Source organism: Petromyzon marinus, chromosome 12 (assembly GCF_048934315.1).
Source record: "Petromyzon marinus isolate PM22_M1 ecotype Great Lakes invasive population chromosome 12, UKy_Petmar_22M1.pri1.0, whole genome shotgun sequence".
Classification (NCBI taxonomy): domain Eukaryota; kingdom Metazoa; phylum Chordata; class Hyperoartia; order Petromyzontiformes; family Petromyzontidae; genus Petromyzon; species Petromyzon marinus.
In genome coordinates, this window is record NC_133678.1 from 12,013,065 (window position 1) to 12,033,905 (window position 20,841).

The 20,841-nt window shown below is 45.3% G+C and overlaps 1 protein-coding gene across 4 annotated transcripts in view; it reads left to right on the top strand.

The window, feature by feature from the left end:
* Window positions 1-2,072: 2,072 nt before the first annotated feature.
* The window catches only part of TRNAU1AP (tRNA selenocysteine 1 associated protein 1), a 29,429-nt gene continuing 10,660 nt past the window's right edge, over window positions 2,073-20,841 (top strand). The window contains exons 1-7 of one of the 4 annotated variants that reach the window (XM_032952744.2): window positions 2,073-2,385; window positions 15,810-15,907; window positions 17,541-17,640; window positions 18,072-18,124; window positions 18,970-18,987; window positions 19,513-19,644; window positions 20,026-20,145. In XM_032952744.2, coding sequence (XP_032808635.1) covers window positions 2,362-2,385; window positions 15,810-15,907; window positions 17,541-17,640; window positions 18,072-18,124; window positions 18,970-18,987; window positions 19,513-19,644; window positions 20,026-20,145 — 545 coding nt within the window. In that variant the 5' untranslated portion in view covers window positions 2,073-2,361. Of the gene's footprint in view, window positions 2,386-15,809; window positions 15,908-17,540; window positions 17,641-18,071; window positions 18,125-18,951; window positions 18,988-19,512; window positions 19,645-20,025; window positions 20,146-20,841 lie in introns of all 4 variants that reach the window. The other 3 variants (XM_032952743.2, XM_076066615.1, XM_032952745.2) reach the window with 3 other exon arrangements.

Genomic DNA, 20,841 nt, shown 5'->3' on the forward strand with positions numbered 1-20,841 from the left:
CCCTTACAAATATGGCGACGTCGTCGTGTAATCACGTGGTGGCGGGTGTGGCCCAATGGCGATTGCGGATTGAGGGCAACGTGGGCCAGAAATCGGAAGTGGCAGTGCACCACGTGACCCGAGCGAGTGTGGTGGGGGGGGTCCTCAATCAGCTGCGCTCCACGTGGGTTCGCTCCTGAGGCGTCCGTTGCACATTCACGCCGGTGCCTCTCGCAATGTTTTTTTTGTTTCGTATTTTTATATTTAAACATATCTTTTTTATTGCGAAAGGGGATTTTAACAAACATAATTGTATCGCTGTCGACGCAAACACTGCTTGGACAGAGAATATGTGATATACAGTAAAGTTTTAACCAGAGGGTGCGAACATTATAACTTGATTCAGATGTTGGATGTCCATAGACTACTATAGCATATTTTATTTATTTTTTACATACTTGACTTTACCTAAAAAAACAAGAGTACTATAGCATACACCAAAGTACTGTATGTGTTGAGTGTCCTTCCATCCTGAGCAAGAGGTGGAAATTCAAATTCTCATGGCAATAAATACTACTTTAACACGCGCCTTAAATAATAAAGGATCACCGCCTTTGAATATACAGTACAGCCACTGTTCAACACAAATTTCTCCCAAATTGTTAATTTTATCCACTCCCGGAAAGTATTGTGATGATGATGGGGTAAAGTTCTCCGGTGACCACAAATAACACAAATACGAGCGGGGGACCCCCTCCACATCTCTTAATGTTCGACGGCTTGTACACCAGATCTTATTTATTCACGATGTACTTACAAAAAAATCCGCAGACTACCTACTGGATCTCCTCTCTGTTTCAAAGAACAAATTTGACCTCAGGTCTTCGCTCATTTACCAGCTTCACATTCCCTATTGCCGTACAAAAACTGGAGGAAGGGCCTTTGCTATTGATGCCCCCAGGGTCTGGAATGCTATTGCCAATAAACTGCAACTTGAATCGCTACCAATGAGATCTTCACTCAAAACTGCTCTAGAGGAGTTGTACACCCCTAGCTGCCACTGCTATTCAGTGGCCTAAAATAAATAAAATGTTTCGCTCCGGATGACCGCTGCAAAGTATTATCTGTATTTTTATTTAGCGTGCTGATCATAAAGGTGCATTGAAAAATGTGATACTCCGACTGATGCTTGTTGTTGTGGAGTGACTCATGCAGCCAGCTATGGCTCTAGGGTTTGGTGTTACATGTTATTTATGTAGTTTATTGTAAACAAAATTCGGTCACAGTTCCTGTGATCACTGTTACATTGAATTTATGGCTTTATTTTGGTGATTTCTAAGTTTTTTGGTTTGGACATGTTTTTGTTTATTGTAGTACGGAGTTAAGACTGATAGCCTTAATCTAAGTTTTCTTGTGGTTGTTGTTTGACTTGCATCCCACTCGGATTTTTGCACAGCGTTGGTGTACGGTGCTATTTCAAGTATATTTTGAATTTTTTTTCCCTGTATTTTCTGTTTGCACAGTCACACATAGTCACTTTAAGATGTTTTCTTGTTCATGTTTTTGTTTGTTGCGGTTGCACCCGATTCAAGAGCCGAATGGCTCACAGGGCTATACCAAATAAATGAAACTAAACTAAACACACAAATCAAAATTTAAACACACAAAATAATAAAATATATAAAACAATAAAAATTCTCACGACGTTTCGACCATAACACAAACGGTCGTCATCAGGTTTGTGTTATGGTCGAAACGTCGTGAGAATTTTTAGTTTTATATATTTTTTATTATTTTATTGTTTCCCTTCAACGTGACTTTACCGAAAGAGCTAAGAATATGAATTACTGCAGTCACGAAAGCTTTACATCAAAATTTAAACACACAAAGTCACTGTCCCCCCGTCATCCAGCAGTGGGGTGTGACACAGGTATACCTCTCGAGCACATTGTACTCCTACATCAATCGAGAGAGATGGGGGGGAAGGGGGGAGCCCTCCCCCGTGTCACTCTACCGCGTACGTGCACTTGAAGCGGGCCCCACAGCGGGGTTGTCCGCGCTCTCCGATGACGTCATCCCAGAGGCGTCTCTGCGCAGGAAGGACCCGAGGTGGTCCGCGCTCTCCGATGACGTCATCCCAGAGGCGTCTCTGCGAAGGAAGGACCCGGCCGAGACGCGTGTCTCCGGGCGGTTCCACACCCCCTCCTCCTGCTGCTGCTGCTGCTGCTCCCACCTCAGTCTCCCCCTCTCGGTGTCTCGTCCACCTCACTCCTCCTCCTCGTCGTCGTCTTCCTAACCTCCTCGTCTCTTTCCCTTCCCCCTTCCCGTCCCCGACCCCCGGTCCACACAACGCGAGGCGCCCGTCGGCTGCGAGGAGCGAGCATGGCGAGCTTGTGGATGGGCGACGTACGTTGTTGTTCTTGCTTGTTAACATATGTTGAAGTGTACAGTGCGTGTGTGTTAATGTTCGTGCAATGTATGGACCGTCCGCTTAAGGTGTACGTTGTGCGTTAATGTATGCGGCTTGTATAGGCTGCGCGTGCGCTATCATGTTTAAGGTGTACGTTGGTGTGTTAATGGTATGTGTCGTGTATATACTGCGTGTGTATTATAAAGTGTGAGGTGAACTTTGTATATTACTTTGTGTATCATGTATATACTGTATGTGTGTATGTTTAAGGTGTACATTGTGTGTTAATGTATGTGTCGTGTATATACTGCGTGTGTATTATAAAGTGTGAGGTGAACATTGTATATTACTTTGTGTATCATGTATATACTGTATGTTTAAGGTGTACATTGTGTGTTAATGTATGTGTCGTGTATATACTGCGTGTGTATTATAAAGTGTGGTGAAAATTGTATGTTACTTTGTGTATCATGTATATACTGTATGTGTGTATGTTTAAGGTGTACATTGTGTGTTGTGTATATACTGCGTGTGTATTATAAAGTAAGTATACTTTGTGTATTACTGTTTATAATGTAGATACTGCATGTGTGTATGTTTAATGTGTACATTGTGCGTTAATGTATGTGTCGTGTATATACTGCGTGTGTATTATAAAGTGTGAGGTATACATTGTGTATTACTGTGTATAATGTATATGCTGCATGTGTTTAAGGTGTACATTGTGTGTTAATGTATGTGTTGCGTGTATTACTGTGTATAATGTATATACTGCATGTGTTTAAGGTGTACATTGTGTGTTAATGTATGTGTTGTGTATATACTGTGTATTACTGTGTGTATAATGTATATACTGCATGTGTTTAAGGTGTAAATTGTGTGTTAATTTATGTGTTGTGTATTACTGTGTGCATAATGTATATACTGCATGTGTTTATGTTTAAGGTGTACATTGTGTGTTAATGTATGTTTTGTGTACATATTGCATGTGCATTTTAATGTATGAAGTGTACATTGTGTATTACTTTGTGTATCATGTATATACTGCATGTGTTGTGTTTATAGTGTGTTAATGTTTGAGTATTGCCTCCATTGTCTGAAAGCGTATAAGTTTTATATTGTGTTTGTTTAGATTGTGTGTTATAGTGTTAGTGGAGTTTAACACGTAGGCTTTCGCGATCAATATTATCCATACACTTGTTTTGGGGTTAGATCACGTAAATGTATAAATGTTGTGTCGTTAAACCCGCCACCACCCGACGCAGCCAACTAGTAAAGGTTTGTCACGTAAACAGAACGTGGCCAATTCGTTTCCACTTCATCACAGCGATTTGTGTTGGAGAGTAAACCCACAACATTTACAATTCGAGTGCGACGTTTCGCTGGTGATTACAACCGGCTTCATCGGGGGATAGCCAGCATCGTGAAGAAATCCTGTTTCGGTCTTAAAATAGGGGGAATAAAGGTTAATGTACCTTTATCTGAAGATTGCGAGTGCGTTAAAAGTTTGTTAGTTCATTGTGCATTAATATACACCGTACAATTCGTCTCGTAAGATTAAAACGTTCACGTTGTGTACGTATTACGTTGTGTACGTATTAACCTTGTTTATATTTATAGAGCATCTATATACGGGGTACTTTATATGCGGTGTGTCTAAATAAAGTGAAATGTGTAAAAGGTCTGTTATGTACGTGTTGACATGTGTAATGTACATGTTGCATATTACTGGTGAAGTATGGTCAAACAAACCCGGCCTCCACATGCATGGTGCGGGGAGACCGTCATCCTGCAGTGATTTGACAAACGACCCCGTACATCGATACATTTAAGAGCGTTAACACGTGTTGCGATTCATACATGTATATGCTTGTTTTAAATATGCTGGTGAGAATCGGCTACGATCTTCCTCCACCACTGGATCAGAGCCTCGCCAAGGCCACAGGCCATAATACCCTGACGGTCGTGTGATTCCAATATTCTGTGTTGCTGATCGCGAGCAGAGAGATCTCTCTCGTCGGTATCATTGCTGGACCTCCTCGCCGGCTGGCATGTGTTTTTCTCCTTCGCTTTTCCACTGTTCATTTGTCACGAACACTCAGCCATCGTAACTTCCCCCCCCCGCCACTCTAGCAACGTGTCCAGCCCAAACTCTTCACTAAATTTTCCGAGCAGTAAAAGTGATGCCTTTAACCTCTAATCTGTGTGCCCCTCAATCGATTTCTCCGTGTAAACTTGGCCCACTGTTCATAATGAGTTGTGAATGCCCACGTTTCTGATCCGTGTCATAGCAGGGCAATATGCACAGATTATAAACTTTGTTGTTTTGGAAAATTAGTTGAGTCACTTTTCATGTTCATTTCAGTTTTCCAAAGTCACACCAACCCATGCCTTTGTCCTCCCACTTATGTAACCATGGTGATCCTGGTTCACCTTCAATGACGATGCATTTATTGAGGTTTTTTGAGACACCTGGCCAGGATTGTGCAAAGGACACAAGCCCACTTTTCACCCAGGCAACCGGAGGGCACCTGGGTACACACGCTTCGTCACGTTTTCCACGTGTCCCTCCAACAGGCATGCTATATACTGTGTTTGGCACACTTGTATGTGATTTTTGATCGGCTCGTATTTTGTCTTAGGCCTCGGCAAGGTAAGGTTAAAGGTCAAAAGCAATGAGCCTACCTTTACCCTACCTTACCCCATACAAATTACCCGATCACAGGGTAATTACTTGGGCACTACTACACCCTTTTACCCGGTAAAAAGGGTAAATTACCTTACCTTGCCGAGGCCTATTTTGCCTTGAGACCAACCGTCTCCAGCAGTTCATTTCAGAATCGGAGTCTATTTATCCTGGAAAAAATCCGATAAGTTTTGAAGCTCCTTTTCACAGATGTCCAGTAAGGGTTGGGTCAGAAAGTTACTCCAACAAACAATACAAACAAACATAGGAGTGTGAGGGAGAGGAAATGTTAGAAGATCCCCTAAAATAAATAAACTTTAAACTAAACTATTTTATTTTACCAGATAAAGCCCACATTGAACTATTAGTTATTTTTCAGAAGCTATCTGGCCACAAGTTGATAACTCAACAAAAAGTGGCTTATCATGTGGAAATTTATAGGAGCCAAATAATCTAAACGCATGTTTCTATAATGTGACATTGATAATATATTCTCCATCTTCTGTATATCTCTGCATTTGTTTTTCCAATCCAATTTTAGGAAGGCATTTTAATTTTGCCATTAATAACTTTAGACGGAGCTTGTCACCTTGTCCGGCTAATTCATGCAATTTCATTGCAGCTGTTCCATTTACATGAATGGTTTTTATGAATTTAGAAAAAATGCAGTCCTTGGCTTGTGAATGTTTCGATGGATGCATCAATTTCCACCGAGTCAAATTCCTTTTCATAGTCGACAAAGGCCAGGCACAGTGGTATTTGATATGCAATCAATCTCTCCAGGAATCAGGAGTTTTAGATTTCATAGGTACACCAGATAGAGTTGTATGTATATGTGTACTGTGTGTATGTATGCGCATGTCAACGTGTTTCCAGTGTATACAACATGTTTGTGTTTTTGTATAGATGTCATGCACATACGTATATCATTGAATATATAATGGTGGAATGGTAAAGTAGCGGTGGACATGCTGCTCTACGAACCCCCACCCGCGTTAGATTCCCGTTCACGGCCAACATCAGTAACGAATATCTGAACTGGTCCTGGGCCTCCCCTAGGTCGACTCGGCCTCAAATGTGTATCTGGTACAGTGTGTAAACATTGCCACACGGGAGACGTGGTGCTGGCCATCCACCCCCTCAGTGACGTTCCAGCCACCATAGGTGCTCGCTAACAGCACTTGCCCCAAAAGTTTAAGGCTTATACGGGGGTTCTTTATCTTTTGTGAGGCTTGTGTACGTGCAGCATATCTTGAAAAACATCGATGTATGTATGTTGAACTTCTTTCGCACTGTTCGTAGCCAACCGTGCAAATTGGAGGTGTGGGGGAAGGACAACAATGGTACTATACATGTAATGCAACTCTTTCTTATGATTCAATGCATTTTTTTAGGTCCTGGATTGGCTCTATTTTTCTGTCGATGTTGACCACGTGGAACGTAAGAGCCTCAGCGGTCGTGTGAATCGCTCACGTGCGTCATAGAGAATCGAAGCGGTCGCTTGTCACGTGACACGGATTGATGCTTGTATCATGAGCGTAACAGGCGCTGTCGTGAATTTACATAATTTCGCCCGTGCGATATTACGCACAAACGATATCATGTTCTCCGGATGATGAGACGGATTTTCATCATCTGTATTTTAAAGGAAAAGTTCGAGGTGAATCTTATAATCCGGTAGGTGTGTGTGTGAGAGAGACCAGATCTGTACGACTTTATTGACACCAGCGCATGTGTGGGGTGCGTCTTACTTTCCAGAGCATCCGACAATTCGGAGAATATACTAGCTCGTACAAAGTTAACCTTCATTGGACATGAATTGTACTCTAGTAAGTAAATGTCCCCTCCTTTAAAACGAGGACATACTGCTGGACAGTCTGCAATGTATGTACTATGTTAGTGCATGGGAAGCACAACACACTCAAAACAAAAATCAGTTGTGAAGAAATACATTTTCAATCTAGATTTGAAAATGCATAGCGCCAGTGGCTTCCTAATATCGGAAGGAAAAGCGTTCCAGACGGCCGCAACATTGCATCTGAAAGCACGCGATGCTATGACCATTTTTGCTCGATGGCTCGTCAAAAGCCGCTGCGAGAATGACCGATGTTTGCATGATTGTTCATGCTCCTTGACGAGATCGGCCAGGTATTGTGGTTCATTTTTGTGGCAAGCACCTTTGTGTGGAATGAGTGTGAAAGTAGTTCCTGAATGACATCTGCAGGCACAGTTCACGTGTGCTGCCCTGGTTAATGAAGTGCAGAGCTGCGTGGCTGTGCCGTTGAGGTCATGGATGCTTCTGGGTTGGCTGGAGCATGGTGGCATTCTGAGAACTTGAGTTACCCTGTATGCAGCATCGCATTGCCTCGCCCGGGCCTGCGTCTAATTATACGCAGGGATTTTTTTTTACCATGTGCTCTGCTTCATCGTTACCGAGTATTTATTGACAGTCGAGCTTCCAAGTTCAGGGGAACACAGGAGGGGGTTACCAGGCAGAGAGAAACATCGCTCCTTTCGTAATGTTTCAGATCGATGATATTTCTTGTGGGATTGGTGGATCACATGATAGGCCTCCGTCTTAAGATTCACGGGGTGGCCAGTTGGAAGTAGTACTTCAAGTGGGTTGTTGACCTCCCACATGATTTTTAAGTGTCTTCCCATGCCTATGAGTGAATAAGCAGGGTTGAGTCTGAACATTGCTTGGATGGGTGACCATCGCGTATAGAATAGGTATTACAGGCTGCTGTTGGGCCACGTTGCAGAGAGCAGTGCAGAAAATTACATTATTGTACTGTACTTTATGTGCTCCCATATCTGCTCCCTGCCTTGACCAACCCCCACTGACCAGCGTGGTGAATATGGTCAAATAACATGTTGCGGGTAGGCCTTCAACCCCGATAGCAGATTGACTAAAGGACTGTGCATGTGTGATGTATTAATAGCCACTGTTGGTGGGTGTCCATGCACCTCACCTGTGTAGAGTTGTTAATGCCGTGGCAGTTTGCGCAGCTTATTTTGTTTGCTTGATTATTTGGCGAGATATCGAGCCGGCCAGCATTCTCCCCCGCTGCTAACGCCTTGCCTCCTCACTGCCTCTGGGCATTCCAGGACTCACACTGAGTCCACTCATCACTCACCGCCGTGAACAAATGTCCATTTGCCCCGTGAATAGTGACGCCATAGTCGGAGTCAACATGTTGTCCTGCTCGAATAATCATTTGGTGGCATGTCTCCATTGGTGGTCCTGAGCCAGTGGTGGGAATACCAAATTGCAATGGTGATGTCTGGTGTCTTCAGAAGACGAGCACTATTGACTGGTGGCAAAGTGGTACAAATTGACCCGAGAGGGGATGATGGAATTGGTCAAATGCTAACCAGAGTTGAACTTGCAGAAATGGTTCACTGTACATATTATCGTGAAGAACAGAATCTTGCGGCAGGTTGACCCATATGGATCACATGTGAGAGCATTCGTGTATATTTTCCATACTATCTTTTTTTTGCCCGTGCAAGGACGGGTGTGTATTGCAGTAAATATGAAATATTCAATAGAAACATTGTTCGGCTCATGATTATTAATAAGGAGGGGGTTGCCCCATATGGAGTGACGTCACCCACTAATGGTTATTGGGGAGGGGTGCGGCATGTGGAGTGACGTCACCCGCTCATGTTTATTAATGAGGGGAAGGCTGTGGCATGTGGAGTGCGCGACTTTGTGCGTTCGTGTAAATTTCCACGCGGGCATGAATATTAATGAAGGGGGGAGAGGGGTGTTAATCTATTTAGATTTGAAGTTTTCGTGACTGCAGGGATCCATATTCTTTGGCTGTTTTGGTAAAGTCACGTAGGTTTAAAAAAAATGGTTGATCACGACGTTTCGATCGCAACACAAGCAACCGTCTTCAGGTGAAAAAGAGGGGGAATTTGCTTAGGCAGGCTGTTTATAAAGGTTTAGAGATAGGCGGCGCAGCTAATGTTAATGTAGGGGAGGTCTCTGTAACCTGCAGTAGGTCTACACCAATCATAGAGCTACTTATAAAGGTTTAGAGATGGGCGGGGCAGCTAATGTTAATGTAGGAGAGGTCTCTGTAACCTGCAGTAGGTCTACACCAATCATAGAGCTGTTTATAAAGGTTTAGAGATGGGCGGGGCAGCTAATGTTGATGTAGGAGAGTGCGAGAAATCCGCTTGTAAGTGTAAATGTAAGCTCCGCGAGGGCCCGGAAATTTGAGAGTCGGCTATTATTGGCAGGTAGGAAGGGAACATCAAAGCAGTTAAAACTTTACCTGGTTGATCACGTCCTTCCAATGATTGCTTAATTTGTATCCATCTTCTCGGTTGAGGTGAAGTCTGTGTTTATAAATCTGGGTGGCTTCATGGACAAATCTTTGATGGTAGCCCGAAGGTTTGCAGAGTGTCTTGGTCTCGAAAAAGACAATATCGTGTGTGCCTACCGCGTTCAAACGGTGATCAGCCACGGCAGAGGTATTGATTCTGCCGTGTTTCACATCTGCCTTGTGTTCGCGAACACGGTCCAAGACATGCCGTTTTGTTTGCCCAATGTAACTGCTACCGCAGACACAACTTAGTTTGTAGACACCATGGTATTGCATGTCAGCAATCACATCTTTCAGAGATGAGATCAAATTAAAGTTTATTATATTTTTTTTACACGGATGATCCCATTTAGCCAGTTTCCCAGCTCCTTTGCCAGGGAGACCCATGGTGCATGAGCACAAGAAGAACAAAACAAAGACAAGAATATACATATTGCAGAGAACGAGTATACAGGGTCCTTGAGGAATATTGCACAACCAACGATGATGTTTTAGGAGGATTGAAAAGGTAACATCTGGGACAAATATATCCCGAGTCTAAAAGCAAACAATTTCTACTCTGGGTCCCCAAAATGTAGAGCCAGGAAGTTGTTTGGTTTCACCTTTAAGGCAGGGCCAGCCTTAAGTTCTGCTTTAGTTGTCGTGACGTGCAAATGTGTGATCCCCATTCGTCCCAAACCAAGTAATTTGCCTCGCCTGCAATGTGTCAACGCCGATTTAGAGTGGGCGAAGACATGGCTGCAGGTCACGAGTAAGATCCTATGCTTGGGCTTTAGTCATCTTTAAAATCTATATTTCACTTAAGTGCGGTGCCCTTGATTTCTGCGATACAATGACTGTGCATTGTTTTGACCTCGTAAAGTTAAATCTTACAATGTAAATAAATTATTCTAAAATTTCCTTGCTCCCATCAACTTTGGCGTTGCTCAATTACATCCCTATTCCTATGTTGGGAACCAAATTGCATAGGACGTTCACTTTAGAATAAAGAAGTGCTGCAACAAGTAAAGAAGTGTGATGCATCGATTCATTAGTTTTTCATTCAATGCACGCATGATATTGTGGATTTGAGAATGATTGTGCACTTTTTAGCATATCCCGATACTCGCATTAAATTTAGGCTAATGCAAGTGAGCTTAGTTGTACACAGGATCGACTTGCGACCCTGAATCATGAAAAAAAATCGAATCTGTGGGTTGTGATTAATCAGATGGCCTAATAATAGGTAGCTGTTGAGACCTGTTTTTGGATATAGGAATGTGGACTTTCCAGTTCTACCACTAGCTTGGGGTCACAGATGAGCACTGCCCTGTTAATTCAGCTTCAGATCTAGCTAAGAAATATCTGCAGGTCACATTTTCTCAGTCCTTCACAGCACCTCTGTTTGGCTACGTACGGTGCAACCTAACTTCAACATTACATTTAAACAGCACAGTGGCTTGATCCCCGATTTCTGAATTCACAGTCGATTAGCTATTGAGCCTTTGGCCCCAAAATGCCTTATTAGTATTACCCTGGGTGGATAATGCCAATAATCATTTTCTTGGAGCATTGTATCTCTGGATCGCAGGTGTGTACAATAGCAAGGTCGCGGTGGTAGCTGTGTAAAGTTTTTGGTAATAAAGGGTACGTTTAACAGAGAATTTAAATTTTGGAAATATACGTGTGTTACGGAATATAACAAATATAAAGTATGTATATGAAACAGCCGTAATGGTGCCACCATGGTGATATGTTAACTCCCTCGCCTGGTATGCAGGAGGTCATGAGTTCGATCCTGACCCTGTGATGCATGTATATTTGGAGTTTGCATATTCTCCCCATAGTCGCGTGGATTTTTATCCGGGTCCTCCACTTTCCCCCCGCCACATTTAGATTCAACGTGCGTTTAGAGTATTTGGCTGCTATACATTTCCACGCGATAAGCCACTTTGTTGCGCTATCGTTTGTGATAGCCAAGTCGCCTCTGAAAAAATGTCGTATAGCTCAGTGGGCCTTACTTGGTAAAATAGCAAGCAAAAAGATAATGTACGTATCTTCCTGGTTCTTTCGGTAAAGTCACGTAGAATGGAAATAAAATAACAAATATAAAACATAATAAAATAAAATTATCACGACGAGCTTTCTGCAAATGGTGGATACTCGTAGCATTTGCTCCCCCAGTTGGGACGACCGACTGACCAACCCCCCCCTTTGGCCTTCGAGCTAATCGTAAAAAGTGGCTCCAAGCCTCTCGGCGGCATCTGCCAAACCGGTGCCTCCCCCCCCTCTCCTCCTCCGGCTTCTCAGCCAAAGCGGTGGCGAGGCAGAGCTCGCCTGGATCCTAACACCGCGATGAACCGATTTTATTGAGCAGAGCGAACGTGCAATTCCCCCCTTGGGTTTGGGGGGGGGGTGGTGAATGCCCCCATGCTAACAATGGGTGGGCTGGCTGGCGGGCGGGCATCGTCGGAATGCTCATTCTGATTTAAGGCGACGACGCCCTGCTCTCACCCGCCCTGCTCACTGTTCTGGTGAGGGGGGGCGCCCGGTTGTGAATGAAGCGTAACGAATGGCAACATGCCATGGCACAGAGAGAGGCGGTTTCGGCCCCCCAGGGCATAGGCGCTCCGACTTCTTTAAAGTGACATTGGGGAAACTTTGTGACGACGGGTTACCTTTTACAGTAACGCGAATAACACAAGATGGTCATTGAATGTCGTATGTATGAATGTATGTTGAACTTCTTTCACGCCACACGTAGCCAACCGTGCTACACACAAAGCAGTTCTAAACAAAATAGTTTTCGATCTAGATTTAAAAGTGCAGAGCTCCAGTTGCTCCCTAATACTGGAAGGAAGAGCGTTTCACAGACGGTCACAGACGGCCGCAGAAACGCATCTGAAAGCGCGCGATGCGGTGACCGCCTCTGTCATTGTGGGGAACGAGAACTGCCTCCTTCCCATATTTGTCGCTGCACGTAAAAAAATAAATGTTGCAGCCCATCATCTGCACGGCCTTCTTGGAGTGCAAGTTGATTGAACAAAAATCTGTATTTTTTTTTATCGAACTGACAGTTGATCCTCGAATACAGTCATATGTATGCGCATGTATGTCGAATAATAATTACACTCATTTACAGCCCTTTGTCAATCCACTGCTGGATTGACACCATGTTGGTCCGTGTGGGTTTGTGAAGGGGGGGGGGGATGGGTGGGGCAAGCCTGGGGTTCCAGGACCGGTTCAGTGATCATCCTCTACTGATATTAGCTGTGACTGGGCATCAAACTCAGGTTACCAGGTTCATAATGCATCGGCCTTACCACTATACCACTGTTTCTTCTGTGTAAGTGTATATATATACACACACACATTTGGGGAGCGGTGGAGCAGTGGTTAGGGTGCTGTGCTATGAAGTCGGTGACCCGAGCCGCTCTCCTGCTCAAGACCAGTAAAACTGGTGGTGATTATCCCGAACCGGTTCTGGGCCTCTCCTAGGTCGACGCAGCCTTAAACGAGTGCCTTGTGTTGTTGTGTAAACATCAGTATTGGAGAGAAAGGATGGCCAGGTGTAGTACTGCCCACCCACCTCCTCATGTGCCATGTCGACATTTGTAGGTGCGATTGGCACTTGCCCCAAGAGTCTATTAAAGTCTACATGGGGGGTCATTTATAAACACTTACACCCCTTAAATTTTGTTTCCCTTCTACGTGACTTTACCGAAAGTACCAAGAATACTTACACCCCTTCTTTCTTGGCCCAGTAAATGCCTCAAAGGCCAGGATTTGTGCTTTTGGGGGTCGCTGACCATCTGCCCATGATAATTAAGCACCTTCATTATGGTGGGCAGGCCTGGGTGAAACTGGAGGCATTCCCTGTTCACCTTGGAATGCAACGTGGATGCCTTCTGATGCCTAAACTATTTAACATCTCTTTGGTTTTTTTCGGTAAAGTCACGTAGAAATAATAAATAATAAAATTACATAATAGCATTCGACGTTTCGATTGCAACGCAAGCAATCATCATGCGTTGCAATCGAAACGTCGTATGCTATTATGTAATTTTATTATTTCTTGTTTCTACGTGACTTTACCGAAAAAACCAAGGAGTAATTCCTGCAGTCACGAAAGCGCCAAATCAAGTTTTATTTAACATCTCTTTTTACGAAGTAGTTGTGGAACCCTTATGTGGCTGTACCAGTGGAATGGCCATCTGGAAGAGATGCAATGGGAGGCTGATCAATGTCAGGGTGCGGTCATGGGATGGTTCCTTATCGGTTAACCAGGAGTTTTGCTGGTAATTGCTGACGTCCTGATATTTGCTGCAAATTCTGAGAAGCATTTGGAGACTGCTGGAGAAGCTGGAGCTCACTAGAAAGAACCCCGCTTATTTACGCACAGCTGAAAACCCGATTTGAACCCAGGATCTTGGCGGTGCCAGCTCCGGGCTCTGACTTGCGATCAGGCCCTTGAGCAATCCAGCCACATTTCCCACATGCTGTAGTGTTAAAATGAAACCGTAAACCAAAAAAAACTGCTTTAAAGTATCACATGGACCTCGATTGTGTATCACAAGTTTCTTCAGCTCATGAGAACAAACCAAATTTTCCAGCCATTCTAAACACCGATGGATTAAGACCTCCTCTCGCACCTTGTATCGATGTATTTACGTTGAACATCTTTCGCACCGTACGTAGCCAACCCGTGCTAATCGGAGTTGCGGGAAAGACCTTGTCGGTCAAGGGGGTTTCTTTGCCTTACTTCACCACGGCGGTCGTGGGTTGAAGGCAGAGGTCGGGGTGGTGGACGGATAGCGCATGGCTGGTTCTGATATCGCTTGCTACTGATGTTAGCCTTGCCCAGAAATGAAATTTTGGTAGTCTGGTTCATTACTTCGCCGCCGCTCGACCCCTTCATTAATGACGAGAAGAAAGGCACTTTCAAGTGATTTCAGGCACACTGCAGTGACGGCGCTGTGGCCCGAAAGCTCTCCGCTTAAATTTTTTTCACTGCAGTGATATCCGGAACGTGGGTCATTCATGAAGATTCAAACTCGTGCCGGGCAGAACGGAACACACAGGACAGATATTTGCCTACGAGAGACGATGGTGCGCAGGCTCCATGAATAAGCAAATAGAGTCCATGAAACGTCATTAATACTGCCTTACGACAAACACGTAGAATCGGCCAATGTGTCGGGACGATCTCCCCCGTCTTCAGAGCACCGAGGGGGATTGAGCATGACTGACGTAGTTTGAGTTTGCATTCCAACTTGAAGGACCATAAAAAAAACCCGGAAGTGTTGAGAAGCTTCAAAGATGACCCTGTTTCTATGGAGTAGGTATTGAGTATCAGACAAAGGAAGTCAAGGGTTTGTCTGCCCTCAAAAAAATCTGCTCGCACGTCAATTGAAAACCGTTAATGTGTCAACTTTGTTAAACGTTCCCAGTTTTATGGAACAAAATAATGACCAAACGAATCGGTCTATTCCTGCCCTCTTTACGCTTTTGCAGAAGTGGCATTGCCTAAAACATCGACGTGCAATCCGATTGTCTGTTACAAGGCAGTGTCGATGAAAAGCATGATGATTATTACGAATTATTTTGGGTCGAATTTTCCTTTTGAGAAGCAGCATGGCAGCCAAAAGGGCATTGGAAAGGCCATCGAAGCATGAGATGTACATCTCTGCCAGTGTTTGTGATACGGACGCGCGGCACTCTGCAACCAGTGACTTGAAAGAGGAACTCAAACACAGCTGTGTAACGTACATCACCATTCTGTCATCAGCAGTTACCTTCATGGAAAAGTGTTAACAAACATTCCAGTCGCCACCTTCAGCGTGTTTTTTGGTGCCGCAGAGTAGCAGGCATCCGTCACTTAATCGCAGATAGACCAAGGGGTCGTTACATAAGCACACCTCAAGAAAGCTCGTATTTGTTACTGAATTAGGGTAAATTAATAATGAATGTATTTGGACAGAACCAATAATAGCCTCGGCTGTGACTCGGGACTCTTTTCAGGAACGTTTTGGCTGCATAAATTCGTGTTGCACTACATTCGTTGGTTATTTGTCAAAAATGTATATTTTGGCACGTGCGAGGAATCCACAAACTAAATCCACAAACTAAATCCACATGCGCCAGGAGGTTAATGCTCAAGCATCCGCGTAGATTGGTTCGCTGCCCAGTGGCCATACAGCCTTGCAGCGTTTTCCCTCTTTGCCAAAGCATAGTGGGAACGATGCACATGTGACAGTCGGGTGTCGATTGCGCAACGGCCGTACGATCTGTCGGGAAGGCCGGAAGCGACGACGAAGTGTGGCGGCGCTAACGGCGTTGGCCGTGATGACCTCCTGGCCTTGTCCCCCGTGACCTCCATCGAGACCGACGCTTCGCATGCCCCTGTTTGTGTGCGCAGCTGGACCCATACATGGACGAGACGTTTGTGCTGAACGCATTTGCCTCCCAGGGAGAGAGCGTGGTCACCGTGAAAATCATCAGGAACAAACACACTGGGTGAGCCTCCCGCCCGCGGGCTGCTGGGGAGGTGACTCGGCTCAGCGGTAGCGCGTTCGCCGCTTGTGGAGGCGTGCGGTTCGAGTCCGCCGGCCTCCCTGGTTATTGCTGCGGTTGTAGCCATAATGCTGCGCGCCATCCGCCTCGCAGTGGGTGTTAAAGATCACGCAATGTCATTCGCAAGAGCAGGCCATTGTGTGCCGATGGATGGGTCCACATTTTCAAAATGACCCGAAAATTACGCTTTTTGGATTATACATAGCATCCATTGGTGCCCCCTGCTGGTCGACTAATGCCCCCCAAGTGACTCTTGTAAATGAGACTATACTGGTCGCTTGAATTCTCAACTGATAAAAAACAATCAATCTGAAACTCATGCAGTGTCTGCTCTTTTTGCAAACTACACTCTTTTTCAGTGGATTCTGTTTCAGTTCCCGACCATGGATGAACGTCAGTCAAAAGTAGTGTCTTGGCTAATGCCGGCACCATTCTTTAATTCATTTGATCGATTTTTTTACAAATTGCTCGCCGTCCCCGCATCCTGCCGCCCAAAGGCTGAACCCCCCCCCCCCCTTCTGAAGCCTCACCCAGCACAAAGCTCCGATAATGACATCACCAGCTCTGTGAAAGAGAGCTTTATAGTTAATCGGATTCCTCCAGTATAAATAAAGATTCTGATTCTGACCAAGCCCTGCCCGTCACCACCCAACTATTTTGCATTAACCGATTAGTCATGGCCGGGCGTAACGCTCATGCATCACGGTGAGAAGTTCCTCGATTTGGTTCCCGACTCGGGCGCCTTTCTGCATGGAGGTCATACGATCTACTGTTCTGAGTGAGTTTCCTCCGGGCAATCCAGTGTCATCCCATAGCTAATAAAAAAAATATATATTGTTACTGGTATTGGACAAAACATCCCAATTCCGCTGAAAAATTACCTGCACATTACTCAATTGGGGTTACACATAGCTATCGAACAAAGATGGTGACTGCATCGCGCGCATTCACATGCGCTTCTGTGGCCATCTGGAACGCCTTTTGTGTTTAGTTTATTGTCCTTCACCCGCACCTCCAATTAGCACTGTTGGTATTTGGTGCAGAAGAAGTTCAACATACATACATTGCAACTACTGTGAAAACCTAATGGAGTCCTTCCGAAGAAAGTCTTGAGACTTTCTTGAGTGAACAGGCATAGTAACAACAATACTAATTAAGATTTTAAAAAATCATGCGATTGAACCGCAACTGGGTAGAGTAATTGATTACTTCGATAATCGGATAGCTCTAACCTCAAAGGTGTCCTCGCCTGGTAGGAGGTCGTGGGTTTCGGTCCCGACCCTGACACCTATATATTTGGAGTTTGCACGTTTTTCCCATGGTCATGTATAGTTCCTCTGGGTCCTCCGGTTTTTCCCTTCACATTTAGAATCAACATGCGCTTTTAGAGTATTTGGCTGCTATAAATTTCGACGTGATAAGCCACTTTGTTGAGCCATCATTTGTGGCCAGGTCGCTTCTGAAAGAGAGCTACGTAGCTCCGTGGGGTCTTACCTGTTACAATAAATATAGTTCAGTTTATAGTCCACAGGCTCAAGCAAGGCGATCTGCGTCTCCGTGTGCTTTGTGTTCACAGCGGCCCGGCTGGGTACTGCTTTGTGGAGTTCTCGGACCAGTCGAGCGCGGAGCGGTGCCTGCACAGGCTCAATGGGAAGGCGCTTCCCGGATCCAACCCGGTCAGTGCGGGCGACGTGGCTACGGGCCCCAACGGCCCCATGCATAGCGGCCTCCCTGCAGCGCTCGACACAGCACGTGCCGCTCTGTGGGATGCGCTGTGGGGGAGGGCGAGGGTGGGAGGGGCCGTCCCATAGGGAGAGACTGGCCCCAGCCATAATAATGTGAAACTTTCACCGCTGGCTGAGGCCCACCACAGCCCAGTGTCTGTTTGGGGAGGGAAACGCTTTGACTTGACAGGCAAAATATGACTTCGATGTTTTGTATTAAGTTTAAGAGGGCAACAAATGACAATGAGGTAGATCTTAAGTTGCATACCGGGACGTGGGGTCGGAGTCTGCAGTGGTACAAAACGCAAAGTTACAAAGAGCCGTTTGTAGTTGCAAAGGACGATGTGTGGCGCCACGTAACATTTTCCTCCTTTGCGTTTCAGCAACGGAGGTTTAAACTCAACTACGCAACACACAACAAGCAACCCGATGGACGGTAAGGATCGCGAGCGCGCCTGCTGTACCACGATAACGCTCCCCTTCCCCCCCCCCCGCCCCCTCCCGTATTCACGCCAAGCCTCGCGGCTGTCGCAAGCCCGGCTGTGCCGCACGAGCCGATCTTTGGGTCGCCAGTGGAGAAAAATCCACAGCATTTCCTCGGTTAACGGTGACATTGGTTGACGTTTTTTTTAGTTAAAGTTTCGTCTCCCATAGGAACCGCCGTGGTTTCGACTCGCGTCAAAAATTTGATTCGCGGTATGTTTACGTGACGCACGCGGGCGCCAATTTCGGCCAATCCAAGCGCTCATGAGTGGGCTGAGCATGCCTAAGCCAATCAGCGATGGCCATTTATGAGCGTTTAGACCTCGACTGGCTTTTTTTTTACATGATGCTTTCTGTTTTGGCAGCGGAAACAGCTCTCTTGCAGACTCGGTGATTATTACTTTTTCAACTTATAAGTGACTTCGGTTAACAGTTAACAGTTATTTTAGTTAACAGTTTTCGTGTAACGGATTAAAAAACGTTAACCGAGGGACGACCGTGATGCTTTTGGACACCTGCTTCGTGTTGACGTAAGCTGCAAGAATACAAAGGCAGCATGTTGCTTGTTTCCCCATCAAGAGAGGCCGACCAATTAAACTGAAGATTGGGAACAACCTCTATTTTTCCTTACAAAAGAGACGCCTATTCTGGTTTCACCAGGGCTGTTTTACTGTTTTTTTAATGAAGGTTGAATGAACAGCGCTTTGTTCCTGTGGAGTATTGCAGGTTTTATCTTAATGGCCAGCAAGCTCCATTTGCTAACAGTGTCCTTGTGTCTAGGGTCGTCTTCAACCCAAGGCCACAGAGGAGTCAGAGGTGTGGATGATTCACGCACTCTCTCACTGCACATGCAAATCATGACACGCGTAGCGATGGATCTGACCCGCTGATTATAAAACACATTCTTACGCTCACAACGCATTCGTCAAATTGTACCGATGGTATTTTAATTCGTGGGCATTTTTTTACGCGACCGACTCTCGGGCCGCCTGCATCCCCGAGAGAGTCCATAAAAAAACGTTGGATCTTGAAACACAACGCGTTTTTGAACACGTGCGAAGGACGTGATATTACGTTTGGGGTGCTCTGTTGTTTTGTGGCATTTGGCCATGGTTAATGTTGGTCAGCTGGCTGGCATAGTTGGGAAAATTAAATCTCCCGGTTGTGGTGCTGCACACTTGGGAATCCAGCACTGTGCAGGCAAGGGTTGGTGGATCACATAGATCTATTTGTGATCTATTTTGAAACCCCACCGGGCTTCTGGGTGTCCAGGAGATCAAAAAAAAAGTTTTTTCTTCCTATCATTCATTTATTTATCCACCCTCTGTCCCACCCCCCCAGCCCGGAGTTTTCCATCTTTGTGGGTGACCTCTCCGCAGAGGTGGAGAACCACCACCTGTACAACTTCTTCCTGCAGAAATATCCGTCGTGCATGTCCGGCAAGGTGATCACCGACCTGTCGGGCATCTCGAGGTGAGCGCCCCACAGGGCACGCGGGTCTAACAGCGAAAACGCGTTGTGTGAAAAACGCGTGCAGCAAAGACTTACCCTAGTGGCTTTAGCCTTTGAGACTTGTTGTCGGCACGGGCAGCAAAGACTTACCCTAGTGGCTTTAGCCTTTGAGACTTGTTGTCGGCGTTTCCGTCACCTGCAACAAGGCCTGTATTATACAGATGTCTAATTGCATGGCCACATCTGCTTCCTTTGAGCTCATTGAAGCAAATGCATACTTTTCTTGTTAGTAGCTTCATCATAATCATCGTCATCGCCGTGTTATATGCACAATTGTGATCATGCATGCGGTTTTGCCTCAAAAGCGTGCAACGTTGTGTGTGCTGTGGCGTGGTGCGGCAGAGGATACGGGTTTGTGCGTTTTGGCGAAGAGACGGAGCAGAGAAGGGCGCTGGTGGAGATGCAAGGAGCGTCGGGGCTTGGCAATCGACCAATCAAGCTTAGCCTCGCTACGCCCAAGAGGTGATCCTGCATCATCCTCATCGTCATCTTGGCTACGGAAGATGCATGCCTTAGGGTTGTGCTCCAGATTTTCGGATTAAGCCAAAGCAATCTGGATATTTATTGGACCTCGGGATGAAATTTTGGACGATCCGAGAGATTTTTTGTTGTTGTTTCGGATTGGTCCCAAAATATGACATCACAGAAAGTGATGTCACTTACACTGTGTCACGTCCTTGAGTTTCCACCGAGAGTGGGGTCGCGTCACATTGGGCGACTTCACTTTCACATGCTTTATGTAATGTGAATCCTATGAAAATCCTCCCCAAAAATGTGAATGTTTTTCTGTAAAAAGCAGAAAATCTAAAAAAAAAATTAGCGGGAACTCATCCCAAGAATGTTTGACTATTCGTGCAGGCGCTTCCTCGCATCCATAAATGAAAATTATTACTTCTGGGCGCTCCATAAGCGTTATCCAAATATTACTCAGATTTCATTTTTGGGTTAGGCCACGTATTGATCGGGCACATTTTTTGTTGCAAAGCCCTCCACCACCCTTAAGCAGCCAACCAAATTTAAGTGCCACGTGTATCAAGCGATCAGTGCGCCAGTTAATGTTTCAGCTAGCCGGTAATTAAAAGAACCGAGCTATGATTCACTACCGCACACCACACATTATCTCTATGGCTGAATACTGCACTCTGTTAGCCTGCTGTT